The sequence below is a fragment of the Mya arenaria genome, chromosome 10, assembly GCF_026914265.1.
Source record: "Mya arenaria isolate MELC-2E11 chromosome 10, ASM2691426v1".
Lineage (NCBI taxonomy): Eukaryota > Metazoa > Mollusca > Bivalvia > Myida > Myidae > Mya > Mya arenaria.
In genome coordinates, this window is record NC_069131.1 from 40,794,277 (window position 1) to 40,811,075 (window position 16,799).

Here is a 16,799-nt window from a genome sequence, read left to right on the forward strand (position 1 = left end):
AGTGGTTAAATATAAAGCTTACGGCTTCAATAACTGAATTTCCGCGGAGCCGCAACTTCTCAAAATCTTGGGGCCGCAGCCACAACGCCTGCGGCTACGGCTGCGACGCCTATTTGTTACGCCACGGTGATGCAGTTGACTGTCCGCATGTCTATGCATCTAGCGAGACGTCTTTGGTTCGAACCATGAAAGATGCCAATAGCGATTGTGCATTCCGTTATATTTGACATTCAACGTAAATACCTCACATTGCACGATAATCGTCAAAGTCATTGCAAATAGGAGGAAAAGTGTAATCGCGTATTCGATAGTATATACAGTCGAAGTCCGATGGCTCGAACTCCCAGGGACCGACGAAATTACCTCCAGCCTCGAAAAATTCGAGCCAAGTGGGAATGCTAACCTTCAGTGTAAAAAAATCGGTCCTTTACATCTAGCTCGAGCCAATGAGAAATTCTAGCCAAGCGAGTTCGAGCCAATCGCGTTCGACTGTAGCGTTTAAATCGACGCGGTAGTGTTTATATGCAGATGGGTCGTAAAATGGATCCGCGATAGATGCACATATATAGCAATTCGATTGTTCATATTATATGGTCTGATCCATATAATATGTATACTAATTAAGTTATTGTTTATACATTGATCTAATATAAAAAGACACGAATCAAATGCAGATCTAAAAGAAGAAAGAAATGATCTTTGAAATAGTGATTGAATAATTATGAAGCATTACAATAGTCCGTATACAGCTTGAAATATTTATTATTCTATTTATAGTTTGTCGAAAAATATATCAAAACGCAAGTGTGTATTAACTAACAAAAACAATTACAATGAAATAATATCAGTATCAAATTTATCAGATTAAATGACAGACAAACGGACGTTTACAAGTTGATCGATCAGGGTGCGTTTAGCGAGAGATCAGAAAGTCGCGATCGACGAAAATAAGTGGTTCTAAAAATAGCCTAGACAGGTAAATACCATAGGCGCCCTAGGCATTTTGTAGTGTAATGCACTGATTTTCTTTGTGTATGTTTAAACATTCCTATCCTGTGGATAAACGTCTGAGTGATCATTCGTAACTTTTATAAACTTCGATAGTTTAACAAATGAAGCAGGTGTTCATTTGATCTTTTAATCATGAAAATGGATTTAAATTGGTTCAGGTTTTTGGACAAAATTTGATTTGTTGTCAGTCGTTTAAAAGCGAATAAAAACAGTGAATCGTTCTTAAAATGTGAAGTTTTTTATGTAAACACCTGTGACAAAATAAGCTGGATTTTCAGTTGAAATGAAAAGCACATGGACTTATTATTCATTCAAGTTGTTCTTTAAATCGTTTTGCTTGTGATCTGAAACATATTTGCGTTTATTAAATTAATACGACTTAAAGTGTAAATTAACTTTATTTGAAAGTGTTGCATGAAATTTAACATGGAGGTAAAAAGTATGTTGTTGTTTTATATTTGTGTTGTGTTTGAGATGGCAGCATTTGTCGTCTGCTCGGAGTTCTTCGCAAGCAACGGACTCCACCAGACAATCGTGATTGACCTGCACAATAAACGTAAACAGTCTGAAATGGAACACGAAATTTTGACGTTACTTGGTCTACACCAACGTCCACAAGTCATAAAACACGGCTACGAGTATTCCGCACCAAAATTCATGATAACCTTGTACAATTCGTTGCTAAACGAAGAAGGGGAAAGTATTACGGACGAAATTGAGTTCAACAGTAAAGTTAATTTGACGTTAGGCAAACCAATGGAGCATATCAACGGCACGGACGTCATACGGAGTTTTATAAACCACGGTACGTTTACGACTATAAGGGGACGTTTTGTGGGCATGTTTTGGGTTGAGTCCTATCAATTACATTCAAATAACAGTCATGTTCTGTGGTCTGATTTATCAATCATCTTAATAAAGCAAATATACAGTGTGACTAAAGTAAAAACAAGGCACATAGATCAAAATTATACATACATGTATTATGACTCATAAAAAGTTTGCATGCGTTGTACCGCGGAATGTTTAACAAAATAACAATAAATAAATGTTTAACAAACATTCCGTTTATTGTTTGATTAATTGATCGATTGATTTATTGATTGAAAAAAATAATTTACGAACGAACGAACAAATAAATGATTGATCGTTTGAATGATTGTTTAGTTGATTGATTGATTGATTGATTGGTTGATCGATCGATCGATTGATTGATTGATATCATTGAATTATAGAACGAACGAATGGATGAATGCTTGCCTGTTGATTGATCAATTGATAAATTAATTGACTGGTTGATTGATTGAATGATTAATTGACTGATGGATTGATCGACGGAACGCTGAACTGCCTTGCTTTGATGAGTGGCATTATTGAATACTGCCTTACTGATTCATGGATTTGACACAGAAGATTAATTGTTTGCAACTATTTAAAGCTTTTTCAACATTGATATATATGTGAATGTTTCAATAAAGAGATTTAGGCCAAAATCTACAAACGAAAAGATAACAATCAGTCTCATTCATTTGAAATGTCAAACTCACCTCATGTATCAATACAAACCGAGTTTGTTAAGTTGTCTCACGAAAAAGTACACCGTAGAACAATTTTCCTCATTCATAACATTGTAAATGATTTTAAAATTGATATTCTTATAAATGCGCCAATTACTGAATTTGCAGTCGAAATTATAGGGGATGTATCGATGATTGCTTGCTATATTGTACTTGTCATTAAAATTGTCCCAAAGTATACATTATCAGTGCTCCAGCCAGGATTTGAAAAGGGCAGAGTGTTCAGTCAGAAAGGGCACCTTTGTTGCGCAATTGAATGAGCCTTAATGGGGCACTTGCAAGGGTCAATGTTCGGGGTCAAACTTTTAGTATTGAAAGTAGTTACAACACCTTCACAATATTTATAGCTTTATTGTGAAGGTGTTGTAACTTCTTTCAATACTAAATGTTTGTTATGAATACCTTAGCTGTTCTCTTTATTTGACTGTCTTTAGTGTCACAATTATGTATATCATTATTATTATATATATCTATTACTTTTAGATTCATTTCTGAAAATTGACTCTGTCAAACAAAAAAGCACAGCAGGGTGTAATAAAAAAGGCAGCAGGGTGCCAGAAAAGGGCAGCGGGTCCCCCACCCTGCTATTTAGGCCTAGCTGAAGCACTGCATTATTTTATTTTATATATAGTACCTGGTGTATATAACATCTTGAAGGTTTCCTTAATGTCGAGTAATCTCCGTTCTGTTGATTAAACATAGTTTTCTCATCTCTGTAGATGTTGTCAGTATTTGCCTAAGTGTTTTCCCTATCAATTGTTGCAAACATGTGTGCCCGTGTTGTAAACATAAGTGTCCGAAATTAACATACTTCGGTTGCCATAGATATATCCCTGACTGACAAAGATTTATCGCATCGTTTAAAGTTCTACTTTCGAAATAATTTGTTTTTCTCTTTTCTATGTTCGAATGGCTGCTGTTTTTTCTGTAACAGTATGCGATGATGTATTAAAAATAACACTGCTATTAAGTGTCATGGTAAACATTTAAAACGCATTAGTGTCCAATTCATTTCAAAAACCGCTTTTTAAAGATCTTATCATAAAATCAAAGAGTCGAAAAAAGTTAAAATGAACGAACTCATTATATATTCGCGTGGCCTGGTCTTTTTCTACCGAAAGACGCGCAAGGTATATAATTAAGAACTGGAAAGAATGTTATACCTTACACTGTATATCGATACATCCCATATGATTTCGCAAGTTAAATCAGTTAATTGGCACAATTGTTAAAATGCCTGTCTATCATATTTAAAGATGCAATTCAATCTGAAATGAATTGAATTTAAAGATGCACTCTTACTCCCAAATAATATGCTCCACAATCAGTACGATTGTTTTAATTACTAGTAACCGGTAAGGATGAATACATGGCGAAAACAATGGTTCTTATGAAGGATACCGTGTTTAATTTGAAAGAAAGGTGCAGAAAACACTTTTTTTTTACCTTTTGAGACGATAGTTATCATTGTTAATCATTTAAGACCCACCAGCCATTAAATATTAGTGCGTTATGCACCCGTCATTTGTAACCACGCCCCCAGGCCCGGGGAATAGCGGGGACTTTGACTTTCGGTCCAGCCAAGCCCGGACAAAGTCTCCGCCCTGCGGGGACGATCTGCTGGTAAAACCCCCGCCAAATGCCCCCGAACCCAAGGGACTCTAGATCAAGCCAATTTGGCGTGAAGACAAAACCACCGCAGTCACTCGGCTCTGCGGGGCCACCTAGAAGGTAAAAACACGACCCATTACCCCGGCTATCCCCGGTATACCGCCGGACCTGGGGGGGGGGCGTGGTTACAACTGACTGGTGCATTATCAGGTATTAAATACACGGTTGCAATCGTGTTAGCATTAATTAATATTTTCCATAAATGCATTATTTAGTAAGTAGTTAAAGGTTTATCACTCAAATTTAGGTTTGTTATACATGTGTATTGATTTTATACACGAGTTTCACTTTAAGATGTTTTTGTTTACATTTTGAACTCCATTTCAGCCAACAAAATTCCTCACCTACGCCATGACAGGGACATCACATTCTTCTTCGACACGAGCGACGTGGCGCTCTCCGAGTTGGTGATGGGAGCAGAGTTCCGAATATTCAAGGAGGCGAAAACGTCGAGGGGATACGACTGCAGGGTCGAGATATTCCGTATAGCTCAAGGACTGGACCTCGAGTAAGAATTTCGGAACTCATCGGCCATTTTCCATGGAAAACAACCTCGGATGCATATAGAGGGTTTAAAAAAACTTAACATTTAATTTAGCAGTTAACAGAATATTCGCTTGGGAATTATAATAATTTATGCAATGATACGCTTCAATGGCAATCAATTTAGACTTTGTTATACACAATACACGTTAAAACACTACAAATAATTAATATTACAAATTAAAGATTAACGAACTACCTTACTGATGTACCTGCATGCATCCGAGGTTATTTTCGATGAAAAAGACCGAGGAGATCCAAATGCGAGTAAGAACGCTTTCTTGTATTTTCAGCTGTTACTCTGGAACACTTCTATTTTTAGCTGTTGAATGCTTGATAAAGAGGTCTAGCAGAAGTGTTATGGAAGGTTCATGCTCCCTGTCTTGAAAGCACCTTTCTGGGTACAAGCATGGAGACCGTTTTGCCTTCCTTAAATTAAATACTTATGTCTGTCAATTATTTGCTTTGTTTTGAATTAAACTTGTAAAATGATTGTTAATACATACAAACTTTATATAATTCTACTTGAAACCTAATATTACTTCAATGAAACGGTATCCCTTACATGTTTTCTCAAGTTCACGTTCTTTACTGCCCGATAAAAGCTGGTGTATTCTTAAGAACCCCTGAATAGCCACAGGAACTTGAAACTACGTACAACTTTACAGGGGCGGTTCCTTGATTAAATGTTTCAGGGGGGGGGGGGGGGACCTTGGAGGACCTGCACAACCCACGAAAGTAAAAAACATAGGCTTTAAACATATTGTGTGATTGAGTGTTTGGAGGACACCCCCCACCCCTCCAAAAAAACCAAAACCAAAACACACACACACACACACACGCACACGCACACGCACACACACACACACCAACACACACCAACACACACCAACACACACACACACACACACACACACACACACACACACACACACGTACTCACTCATTCGAGTGTAATTTGTGCAAACTTTTTATCTTTATTGACATGAAAAGTTAACTCTGCCAATATAAGTGAGAACGGCCCCGATTGCGCCTTCACCTTCTGTTAGTGTATCATCCTATGTGTTTTCTCACCACAGGGATAAGACGTTGGAACCGGAAGTAAACCTGACGGTTCCCTGGGACTACGAAGGTTGGGTCAACTTCAACGTGACCAGGGCCCTCACCCTGTGGAGTTACATTCCCTCTACCAACCTGGGGCTTTACATGAAGGTCACCGTGTTGGATGGCGGTCAGTATTGATTCGGCAATTTCCGGATATTTCCGTGAACAAACATTTATAGATTCAGTTTCAGTTATACGTAAAGAAAAAGGTAACCCAAGTTAGATATCGTCGCTGCAAACTTGGGACTTCACACGACTGTCATCATGCTGGACAAAGATGACGTTTTCATGAAGTCGTGAACGATCGGTGATTTCCGGATATTTCCGTAACCAAAATTCCATACACTCAATTTACATTTGCATAAAAACAAAAGAAACTTCTGTAAGATCTTAACAGGCTATTTGAACCTTTAAACCAGCATAGGGCTTCAGATGAAGGTCATTGTGGTGGTTTGGGATCAGCATTCTGGTAGTCGAAAGATTTCGGTAATTTCCGATATTTGTCTTCGTAACACTGCTATTCAATTGGGACTTCTTTTTTCCGGTATCTAATACATATCCGTTCATAGAGTTATGAGTTGTCTGTTAAAATATAAACTAATTTGCAGTACCATTACCATATAATGACAGGCTTGAAGTGACGTAAATATTTGAATCGTTTGTTTAACATTTCTTTTCTAAATTCTTCTCACCAGAACTTGAACTTTAATTACAATCGTTGTAAACAAATAAGCTTAAACTAAACTGCAATTCTTCGTTTCGCAAGCAAAGTCTGCGTTGGGAGTCTCTGAGAAATGTTAAAAATTTTAACAATTTGTTTAGTCTGTTGGTTAACCTGGAGCGCGTTGAAATTTCTTGTATTTTAACATTGCAGAAAACAGACAGATCGCACCTGGCAAGTTCGGCATAGTGGGACGAAATGGCCCAGACGATCAGCAAGCGTTCCTTGTCGGATTTTTCAAAATGGCGCGCTCGGATATCCCAACGCGCACGCGCAGATCTGCCGACGGAAGTAACAACGAAACACCGGATGAATCCGACAAATATTACTATTGGGGAGGCAATAGTTATTGTAAGTTTGCATGGGACAAATAGAAATTTAAAAACAAATTATGAGGGTTACTTAATTATTTCATTTTTTTATAAAAATGTTAAGATATAATTCAATAATTTCAAAAAAAAAAAAAAACCATATAATGAACCATTTCGATTCATGTAACTATGATCATAACTGTTTTATTCAATATTATATACTCGGTATGCATTTCATTTAATGAATTATTTAATAGTATTTTCTTTTAGCTATGCTGTAACGAAAGTAATATAATCACTGTTGTGTCCCGGTTTGCCTTAGGAGAAATCAGTTAATGTCCTTTTTGACAGGCCATGACAAAGTACCACAGGTCGGCATCGAACTGACCCTAAGCTGCTTTATTTGATAATTCGGCCGCTTGTTCAGAAACTAATAACGTGATTAACGATGTCGTGGATAACTTTTAATATGATATATTTGATGATATGCTCACGTTCTTTAATATAATGAAGTTCAGCTGAAACAGTTGCCTCAAAAATTGTTCGAAATTAAGCAAATCACAAGTGTATCCATTTAACTTTAAGAGAAGTAACAATTTAAAATTTAACAACGATGACGTTAATAACGTTGTTAACTTAAACATTGTTTTAAATAATTGACCTAATGGCTATGAGCAAATTATTTTAATTAATTACCAAGCAATTATTAATAAATTTCAAAGGAACCCTGCCACTTGGAATTTCACCAAAATGTTCAACATGTCGCAAAGTTTGGGGACGTTTTTGAGATTATGTAAACACTCATATAAAAATGTACGATTTTTACGAAATAAACCATTGTTTATAAGGACTTTCCGCGCTCTAAATTAACGTTTAACTTCAAATTTATAACATTCTTATCATCATCATTTAACAAGATCAACTTCTCGAATACCCATTGCGATGTTTTCATTACAATTATCAAAAGCTATAAAACCCAGATACCCATCAACACAAGTACTCCTCGAAACTTTCTGGCAGACCTATGGTAAATAAAATACCTATGAATTAGCGCTCTTCATTATTCAGAAGCGCACCTGTTTCAAGTGTGTTACGGGGGATTCCGTTAATGTCTCTCGTTTGTGCATTATACCCAGGGAACTGGTGTGTTTTTATTTATTAATCTGCGAAACATGACTGTTGCATTAAGGTTTATATGATTTTTACTTGATGCTAAACATATAAAATAAATACCAAAAAAGTTGTAAGCTGAAGTGCCATCCAAGTTATTTTTAACGCACTTAAAATGCCAACAATGCTTTTTTGTGACCCAAAGTAGCATCATACAATGCCAAGAATGTTATCACTGCGATGAGAATTTCATATCATAAAATGAGTATTTTGTTTGGGTTGCCCTTAAAATTACACCTAGAAGGGATATTACAGTTAAAATTGTTTATATTCTGTATGCATTTATAGTGTTATGAATTCGATATATTATTGTAAACATGTACAATTTATTGAAGTATACATTTCGATTATTCGATGCAGCTCCAAATTTTGCAAAACCCAAATCCGTTCAACAAAAAAATAAATGGCTTGGCCTTACCAATATTGATCTTCATTCCAGCTATGGACAACTACCGGAAGAGCGCCTGTCAACGTCACACACTCTACGTCAACTTCAAAAGCCTTGGATGGCAGGTATGGTGGCGATACAGATTGTGTCGCAAATCGTATTTTTAGTGCGTTTGTTTTCTAAGAAAAAATGTCTGAATATTCCCATGGCCTTTGTGCCGGAGGCGTCGTCAGAAACCGTTTAAAGAAATGAGAATGTAGGCTGCAACATTATAAGAGTGACACAAAAGCATGTGTTGCACGTGTTACTTAACATGTTTTTAATTCATGGTGTTCAAAACTCCTTAATCGAATGAGGAAAAACGGACGAGCATCGGTATACGCCTGTGGTGCTCTTGTTTTTGAATTGATCGTACGACTGCGCTCTTTAAAGTGTTCGTGTCAGGTATGGAATAAATGCTATAACATTAATTAACGCTCAGTTATACCCAGGAGCGGATCCAGGAATATACGTTATAGGGGTCGTAACTTAGGGGCGCAACTCTTTGACATGCACCCCTCCCTCAGAACCGAAAGTATATGGCATACACTGCATGGGGATTTGGGATTACTCAATAAAGAAACTTTTAACTATTTGTAGTCGGAAATGATGCATTATGAGCATATTTCATTATTTATTTTCACCAGTTTCGACATAAAAACTAAATTTTACGATTTTAGAGGGGGCGCGCGCCGGGTGCGACCACTCTAAATCCGCTTGTGATACCAATCGTTTGATACTGGCATGTTTTATAGACCAAATCGGGTATACTACGACATTAACAGTTTGAAAAGCGACACAATGGATGTAAACACAATGTATGCCAACACTATGTATGTTGAAATCGTTACCAAATTGTATTTAAGATGACCTCAGCCAGTTGCAATCAACGCCTGATTTTGTAAACCACCACTGACCACGACTTACAGTAACCAACAACGACACCAAAAACAAATGCTTTGGGGTGAATTGTTTGAACTTTTTTATGGGAAATAAGTAACACAGTCTCTACCATTGTTTTTCAGGATTGGATAATCGCCCCTGACGGATACCCAGCCTTTTTCTGCGGCGGAGAGTGCACGTTCCCGCTAGGCGCCCAGATGAATGCGACCAACCACGCGATCGTCCAGACGCTTGTTCATCTCACACGTCCTTTCGCGGTGCCTAAGCCATGCTGTGCCCCGACAAAATTATCCCCTATCCAAGTGCTGTATTTTGACGATAAATCGAACGTCGTGTTGAGGAAATATGGGAATATGAAGGTGAAAGCGTGCGGATGTCATTAAATTGAATAAGAAATGAAAACGATAGCATCATCCCTTTGGATTGCTCGTTTCAATAGAAGAACACGCAAATGATACGATAAGTGACAAATTTGAAACAGTCGTGTTTACAAAGAGTAGTTTTCGGATTGTCTAATGCATTCTCCACTAACTAACAATGCCTGCATATCTTAAGAACATTTTTCATTAAGTTATCTCATGTTACTTTATTTTTTTTCAGTGGAATTCTGTATTTAAGGGTGTTTACACGTGATTTCTGTGATCTTGTTTCCATGACATTTATTTTGGTAATTTTATAAATAACATTCATTCATTTTAAAAACTAGAGCTTTAATACCATCTTACAATATCATACAAGCGTCAGTATTTGTGCTGTCATAAATGTTTGTCTCATTTGTACATTATTAATTGTTCATATCACCATTTTGATTTGTATTATACACGTTTGTTTGTTAAAATTGATCGCAATGTCAAGATTAAATGTGATTAGTTTATAGGCGTGTTACTGGTTTTGAGAATGTCGAATTGTGTGGTCAAGCTTAAAAGAGAAAGAGATGAATCACCCCAGTTGTTTAGTGACGTAGCATTCGGACCTTTCCGGCCATTTTCCATCGATATCGCCCACGTACACCGCTGTGAATTATATAAGCGTATAGACGTATTCACACTCTAGTTAATAAGTTTTGACACATACATATAATGAATGTATTTGCAATATTCGCTTTCTAATTAACAGCTATATTTCAGCGTTGAAAATTGTAGATCTGAATCCATGGCAGATAACACACAGTACGAACGAAGTTATTGCCCTTGAATTAAGTCAATAAGAATTCTGGCCACAGAAGCATGAGAAGGCCAACATTTAGTAGCGTAACCGCATATTGTCACGATTACCGCCCTTTGTGCTAAATTTGCCATTTGCATAAACGAAGTTAAATGTCTGGCGGAGTTTTTTCAAAGGTTAGTTTTACATTCCAGAATTATTAATTTCGTACAAGTATTTTATTAGCGACAATAATAAGTTAAGGAACCATGCTGAACATTATTTATTAACCGGGTGTTGTTTTCATAGAGTATTAATAAAAATAGAGCTGTCTTCGTGCAAGTTTTTGACCAATATTTATTAAGAACTCTTCCGCACGGGGAGTATATAAGCGCGTCGCTCAACTGATATAGTCATGGCGGATCTGTGGTCATATGGTAACACACTTGACTGTCAATCCAGGGATCGTAGGTTCGATTCCCCGCCGCATCGCTAAAATACCAATCGTCTTCCTGGAGGGACGTTAAATGGGGGTCCCATTGGACAGTGCTATACACTGGTGCACGTTAAAGAACCAAGGTAGCTCTAACCAGGGTTTCATTCTGTCTGTGCACTTTGCTCCAAAAACCTTAAATGACAAAAAATCTTGTAAGCCTCATACCTGGCATCTGCGTTTGCCACAAGCACTGCGATCTGTGTTCTTACAAGGGTCCAGGCGAGTGTACCCAAGATATACTTTGGGTTATAATGGCGTCGGAGACTTGGCACTTCTTGTGGTATCAGTGTTCAAGTTCAAGTGGCGAGGACTGCATTACTAAAAGCCATGCAGAGATTGCATAAATGAATAGTCCTTTGCATCATATCGTCCGAGCGCCATCCCTGCTCGGAGTTTAGACGATAATTAATGCTGGTTGTCACATAGGAGAATTGAACATTTCCTCTACAAATTATATTTTAAAACTGTACATAGATTCGTCGCTGTAAAAAGGACTTCATACCGTATATGACTTGTTCATCATTGCCGAGACGGATACATGTTTGTTTAATTGCTTATACATCGAATAAGACGTGAAACAGGCCGTCAGACAAGCGCCCCATCGTAATTTTCCTTTTATTATCATGTGTCTGCTTTGATCATTTCCCATTATTTCGCAATGTATAAATTTTAAACCAATAAAACTGCACTTAGATTTTACACGATATTTCCCAGATATTTAATTCCGGAAATGACGTCATAATCAATGGCAGTAATGATTAAGTTTTTTATTGAATATAAACATAAATTAGGAATATAATACATTCGAAATCATTTATGTAAGAAATATAGTTCGCTCCTGGAATATGTTATTGAATAGTTAGTTTATCTCATAAAAAAAAATTAACATCCGTCTGTAAAAGGTGGCACTCAACACATCCTGCTACTATGCTGAAAACGGGGCTGACAGTAGTGTGATTCGAATTCTTCGATTCGGCGTCCTATTGGATATGGAAAGGGTAAATTGATGGGCATATAAATAAGGTGGGTAATCAATCCGCACTGTACCATTCATATTTTCACACAAAAAGCCACCATCTTGATGGTAAAACGTATGTTTTTGACTATTTCTTAGTTTATAAACTTCAAGCAGAATAATATTTATGAACCTGCTCCTCTCTTTTTCTAATATGTTATTACCTATATCGACTACAAACTCATTCTAGGCCAAAAGTTACATTTGCATGAAAAATTGAATCGACGTGAAATGAACATGATTTAACAGGGTGATGTGCAGTGCATTTTTTTGTTTCCACTGCATTTGTCCAAAAAATAACTTTGTGGTAAACCCATCAAATATATAGTGCCATTTAACATTTCATGTTGGTTGATGTTTTGTTATTAAAGAAGAAATTGTCAAAAACCTATCTTTAACATCCAAGATGGCGGCTTTTTGTTTACAATTTGAATGGTACGGTGCAGGTCGATAACACGCCCTGATAATAAAACCTTACATTTGCTACTTTCATAGCCACAAAAACGATATTTCATAGTTTCATAGGATAAATGGAAATGTGGCCAAGTTATAGACTAGAGTAATATATTCATGAATATATGATAGTCATTTGAAATAAAATAGAAATAAAAACATGGCAAAACACACTAATATCATATACCCGACAAAAAACACTCGTTGCTGAACTGAAGTTTGGTTTTATTGTTCTCACAAACACAATTTATTAATATTGGTGTTGATTTTCATTGCTTATAAACTCTGGTTATAAATCATTATTACAATCTTGCTCGTGATAAGATCCTACAGGCAATGAAAGGTACAAAGACTAGTTAGATGGCCATTACAAACCTATAAATTTTAATGCATTATTAAAAACTGAAATATGCGATATTTTGGCGTTTTTAACTGAGGAATGGTGGCCACGTAGCTGTCAATTGAAAACCCAGTTGATACAGGCCAATATGAATTATTTTTTTAGAACTCATATGCTCTTTTTGTTTTGATCAATAAAGTCAAATGAGTTCAACATAATAATGCATTCAAATTCATAAATTTCTTTTGTGCGTCTCAATAGATGTTTTACCTTTATCAAAATATGCAATACAAAAGTCGCGTTCGCTTCGGACGGTCGTAGGTTCAAACCCCGGCCGAGTCAGACCGAAAGACGTTTGATTATGATACCAGTTTCCTTGCCTAGCGCTTGGCATTAAAAGGGTATACATAGTATTGGGAAACCCCGGCCGAGTCAGACCGAAAGACGTTTGATTATGATACCAGTTTCCTTGCCTAGCGCTTGGCATTAAAAGGGTATACATAGTATTGGGAAAACCCCGGCCGAGTCAGACCGAAAGACGTTTGATAATGATACCAGTTTCCTTGCCTAGCGCCCGGCATTAAAAGGGTATACATAGTATTGGGAAAACCCCGGCCGAGTCAGACCGAAAGACGTTTGATTATGATACCAGTTTCCTTGCCTAGCGCCCGGCATTAAAAGGGTATACATAGTATTGGGAAACCGCGGCCGAGTCAGACCGAAAGACGTTTGATTATGATACCAGTTCCCTTGCCTAGCGCCCGGCATGTAAAGGGTATACATAGTATTGGGGAAACCCCGGCCGAGTCAGACCGAAAGACGTTTGATTATGATACCAGTTCCCTTGCCTAGCGCCCGGCATTAAAAGGGTATACATAGTATTGGGAAACCGCGGCCGAGTCAGACCGAAAGACGTTTGATTATGATACCAGTTCCCTTGCCTAGCGCCCGGCATGTAAAGGGTATACATAGTATTGGGAAACCCCGGCCGAGTCAGACCGAAAGACGTTTGATTATGATATCAGTTTCCTTGCCTAGCGCTTGGCATTAAAAGGGTATACATAGTATTGGGAAACCCCGGCCGAGTCAGACCGAAAGACGTTTGATTATGATACCAGTTTCCTTGCCTAGCGCTTGGCATTAAAAGAGTATACATAGTATTGGGAAACCCCGGCCGAGTCAGACCGAAAGACGTTTGATTATGATACCAGTTTCCTTGCCTAGCGCTAGGCATTAAAAGGGTATACATAGTATTGGGAAACCCCGGTCGAGTCAGACCGAAAGACGTTTGATTATGATACCAGTTCCCTTGCCTAGCGCCCGACATGTAAAGGGTATACATAGTATTGGGGAAACCCCGGCCGAGTCAGACCGAAAGACGTTTGATTATGATACCAGTTCCCTTGCCTAGCGCCCGGCATTAAAAGGGTATACATAGTATTGGGAAAACCCGGCCGAGTCAGACCGAAAGACGTTTGATTATGATACCAGTTTCCTTGCCTAGCGCTTGGCATTAAAAGGGTATACATAGTATTGGGAAACCCCGGCCGAGTCAGACCGAAAGACGTTTGATTATGATACCAGTTTCCTTGCCTAGCGTCAGGCATTAAAAGGGTATACATAGTATTGGGAAACCGCGGCCGAGTTAGACCGAAAGACGTTTGATTATGATACCAGTTTCCTTGCCTAGCGCTTGGCATTAAAAGGGTATACATAGTATTGGGAAACCGCGGCCGAGTCAGACCGAAAGACGTTTGATTATGATACCAGTTTCCTTGCCTAGCGCTTGGCATTAAAAGAGTATACATAGTATTGGGAAACCCCGGCCGAGTCAGACCGAAAGACGTTTGATTATGATACCAGTTTCCTTGCCTAGCGCCCGGCATTAAAAGGGTATACATAGTATTGGGAAAACCCCGGCCGAGTCAGACCGAAAGACGTTTGATTATGATACCAGTTCCCTTGCCTAGCGCCCGGCATGTAAAGGGTATACATAGTATTGGGAAACCCCGGCCGAGTCAGACCGAAAGACGTTTGATTATGATACCAGTTCCCTTGCCTAGCGCCCGGCATGTAAAGGGTATACATAGTATTGGGAAACCCCGGCCGAGTCAGACCGAAAGACGTTTGATTATGATACCAGTTCCCTTGCCTAGCGCCCGGCATTAAAAGGGTATACATAGTATTGGGAAACCCCGGCCGAGTCAGACCGAAAGACGTTTGATTATGATACCAGTTTCCTTGCCTAGCGCTTGGCATTAAAAGGGTATACATGGTATTGGGAAACCCCGGCCGAGTCAGACCGAAAGAGGTTTGATTATGATACCAGTTCCCTTGCCTAGCGCCCGGCATTAAAAGTGTATACATAGTATTGGGAAAACCCCGGCCGAGTCTGACCGAAAGAGGTTTGATTATGATACCAGTTCCCTTGCCTAGCGCTTGGCATTAAAGGGTATACATAGTATTGGGAAAATAGAGTACTCAGTTGTATCCATAAATCGGTACTTCACACCGAGCACGTTATACCCCGTTCACACAGGGTTCCGCTTCTACCACGTTCTAAATTTGGTACGGAATCGTGACCAATCTTGGTATCGCGCAGCATTTCGAGAAGGGTCTACATTAACGAGCCGGTAGGGTCGTAGTAGAATCACGAAGATCGTACAGCTCCGTGAACCAGCCAGGCTTTTTTTAACATGTTTAAAACAAGCGTAGCAGGAGCGTGACTAAATGAATCGGCATAAGCGTAGAAGCATCATGGAGGCATCGTAGCAAGATGTTCGTTGTCGTTATAACATCGTAGTGCAATCGGCGAATTATAGAACTACGTTTGTACACGCTTACGTAGTGTCTTCAAATCTTAACTAACTGGCCAGTCTATCGTAATGTCTTATAACTTGAGCCTTCTTTGTAGAGCTAACCATGGTCTTATTTCTCGCCTTCTACCTCTTATCCGAAAAATATTTTACATCTCCTATTCGACAAGCATCTGCTCTTGCTGAAGGATAACAAGTTGTACCAATTCTGGTCTGTTCATTTTTCAACGTTTTTAAGAGAACTGAAAAGCTGTTTCAAATCCCTCAATTTATATATACGCATTGAATCAAATCGTGCAATGATCGTTGAGAGAACGTAGTGTGGCCGGCATGAGCGCGGCGACATCGTGGAGCAGTCTTTTAACTCCGTCTACCAACGTAGTACGGTCGTGTACATCGTGGTGACAACGTAGTAGATGCGACACACGATAGGCGATGGTCGGGGTGAAACCGTGGTACAAGCCAAAGCTACGTAAACGCGGCGGTCGTTGAGAAATCGTAGTACAAACGTAGATCAGGCGATCCGAGGACGATACTCATCGCCTTTCAACACTTTGACGCCGTTCTCGCCTCGATCTGATAAATTCTTTAGGTCGGGATGAGCGGCATGAGCGTAGTGAGATCGGTGCTCTGTGTGAACGGGGCATTAATGGACCAAGAGGACTATCCGCAAAGGGATAGGATATCTCACGGTATCTTCTGATATCTGGAATTGACAGACACTACTATCACATGCCACTCTGGCATTTAAATACTGTTAAACTCGTGATGGCGTCACGGTCTTTCTCATTCATCAGAGGTATGACAATGATGATTATATGCAAAGTCACGGCGGGGTCAAGCCATAATGCAGCCGATCGGCGCTGACAGACAAACCAATGTGAGCATCCGCATGGAGGGAGAGGTCTATCATGCATGTTACCTTGACATGTTACACAGCCTTCGCAGCTTCCTGTCAAACTAAACATAGGGACAGGTTTCCTGTTACAGGCAATTTAGTGCAACGCCGAAATATTTTCTTTTATAGCGCTTTTCAACGTTTACTGTTTATTCATTGTTAAATTAATATCCGAAAAATAATGAAAAATGAAACTTTAC

General features: G+C 38.7%; 1 protein-coding gene across 1 annotated transcript; it reads left to right on the forward strand.

The window, feature by feature from the left end:
- The first annotated feature begins 1,012 nt into the window (after nucleotides 1-1,012).
- On the forward strand, nucleotides 1,013-10,312 carry LOC128204230 (bone morphogenetic protein 7-like). Its single transcript, XM_052905619.1, has 6 exons — nucleotides 1,013-1,816; nucleotides 4,587-4,767; nucleotides 5,882-6,033; nucleotides 6,781-6,978; nucleotides 8,548-8,621; nucleotides 9,561-10,312. Exons 1-6 carry the CDS (start codon nucleotides 1,426-1,428, stop codon nucleotides 9,819-9,821), a joined length of 1,257 nt encoding a protein of 418 aa, XP_052761579.1. The 5' UTR covers nucleotides 1,013-1,425; the 3' UTR covers nucleotides 9,822-10,312.
- Nucleotides 10,313-16,799: the final 6,487 nt, after the last annotated feature.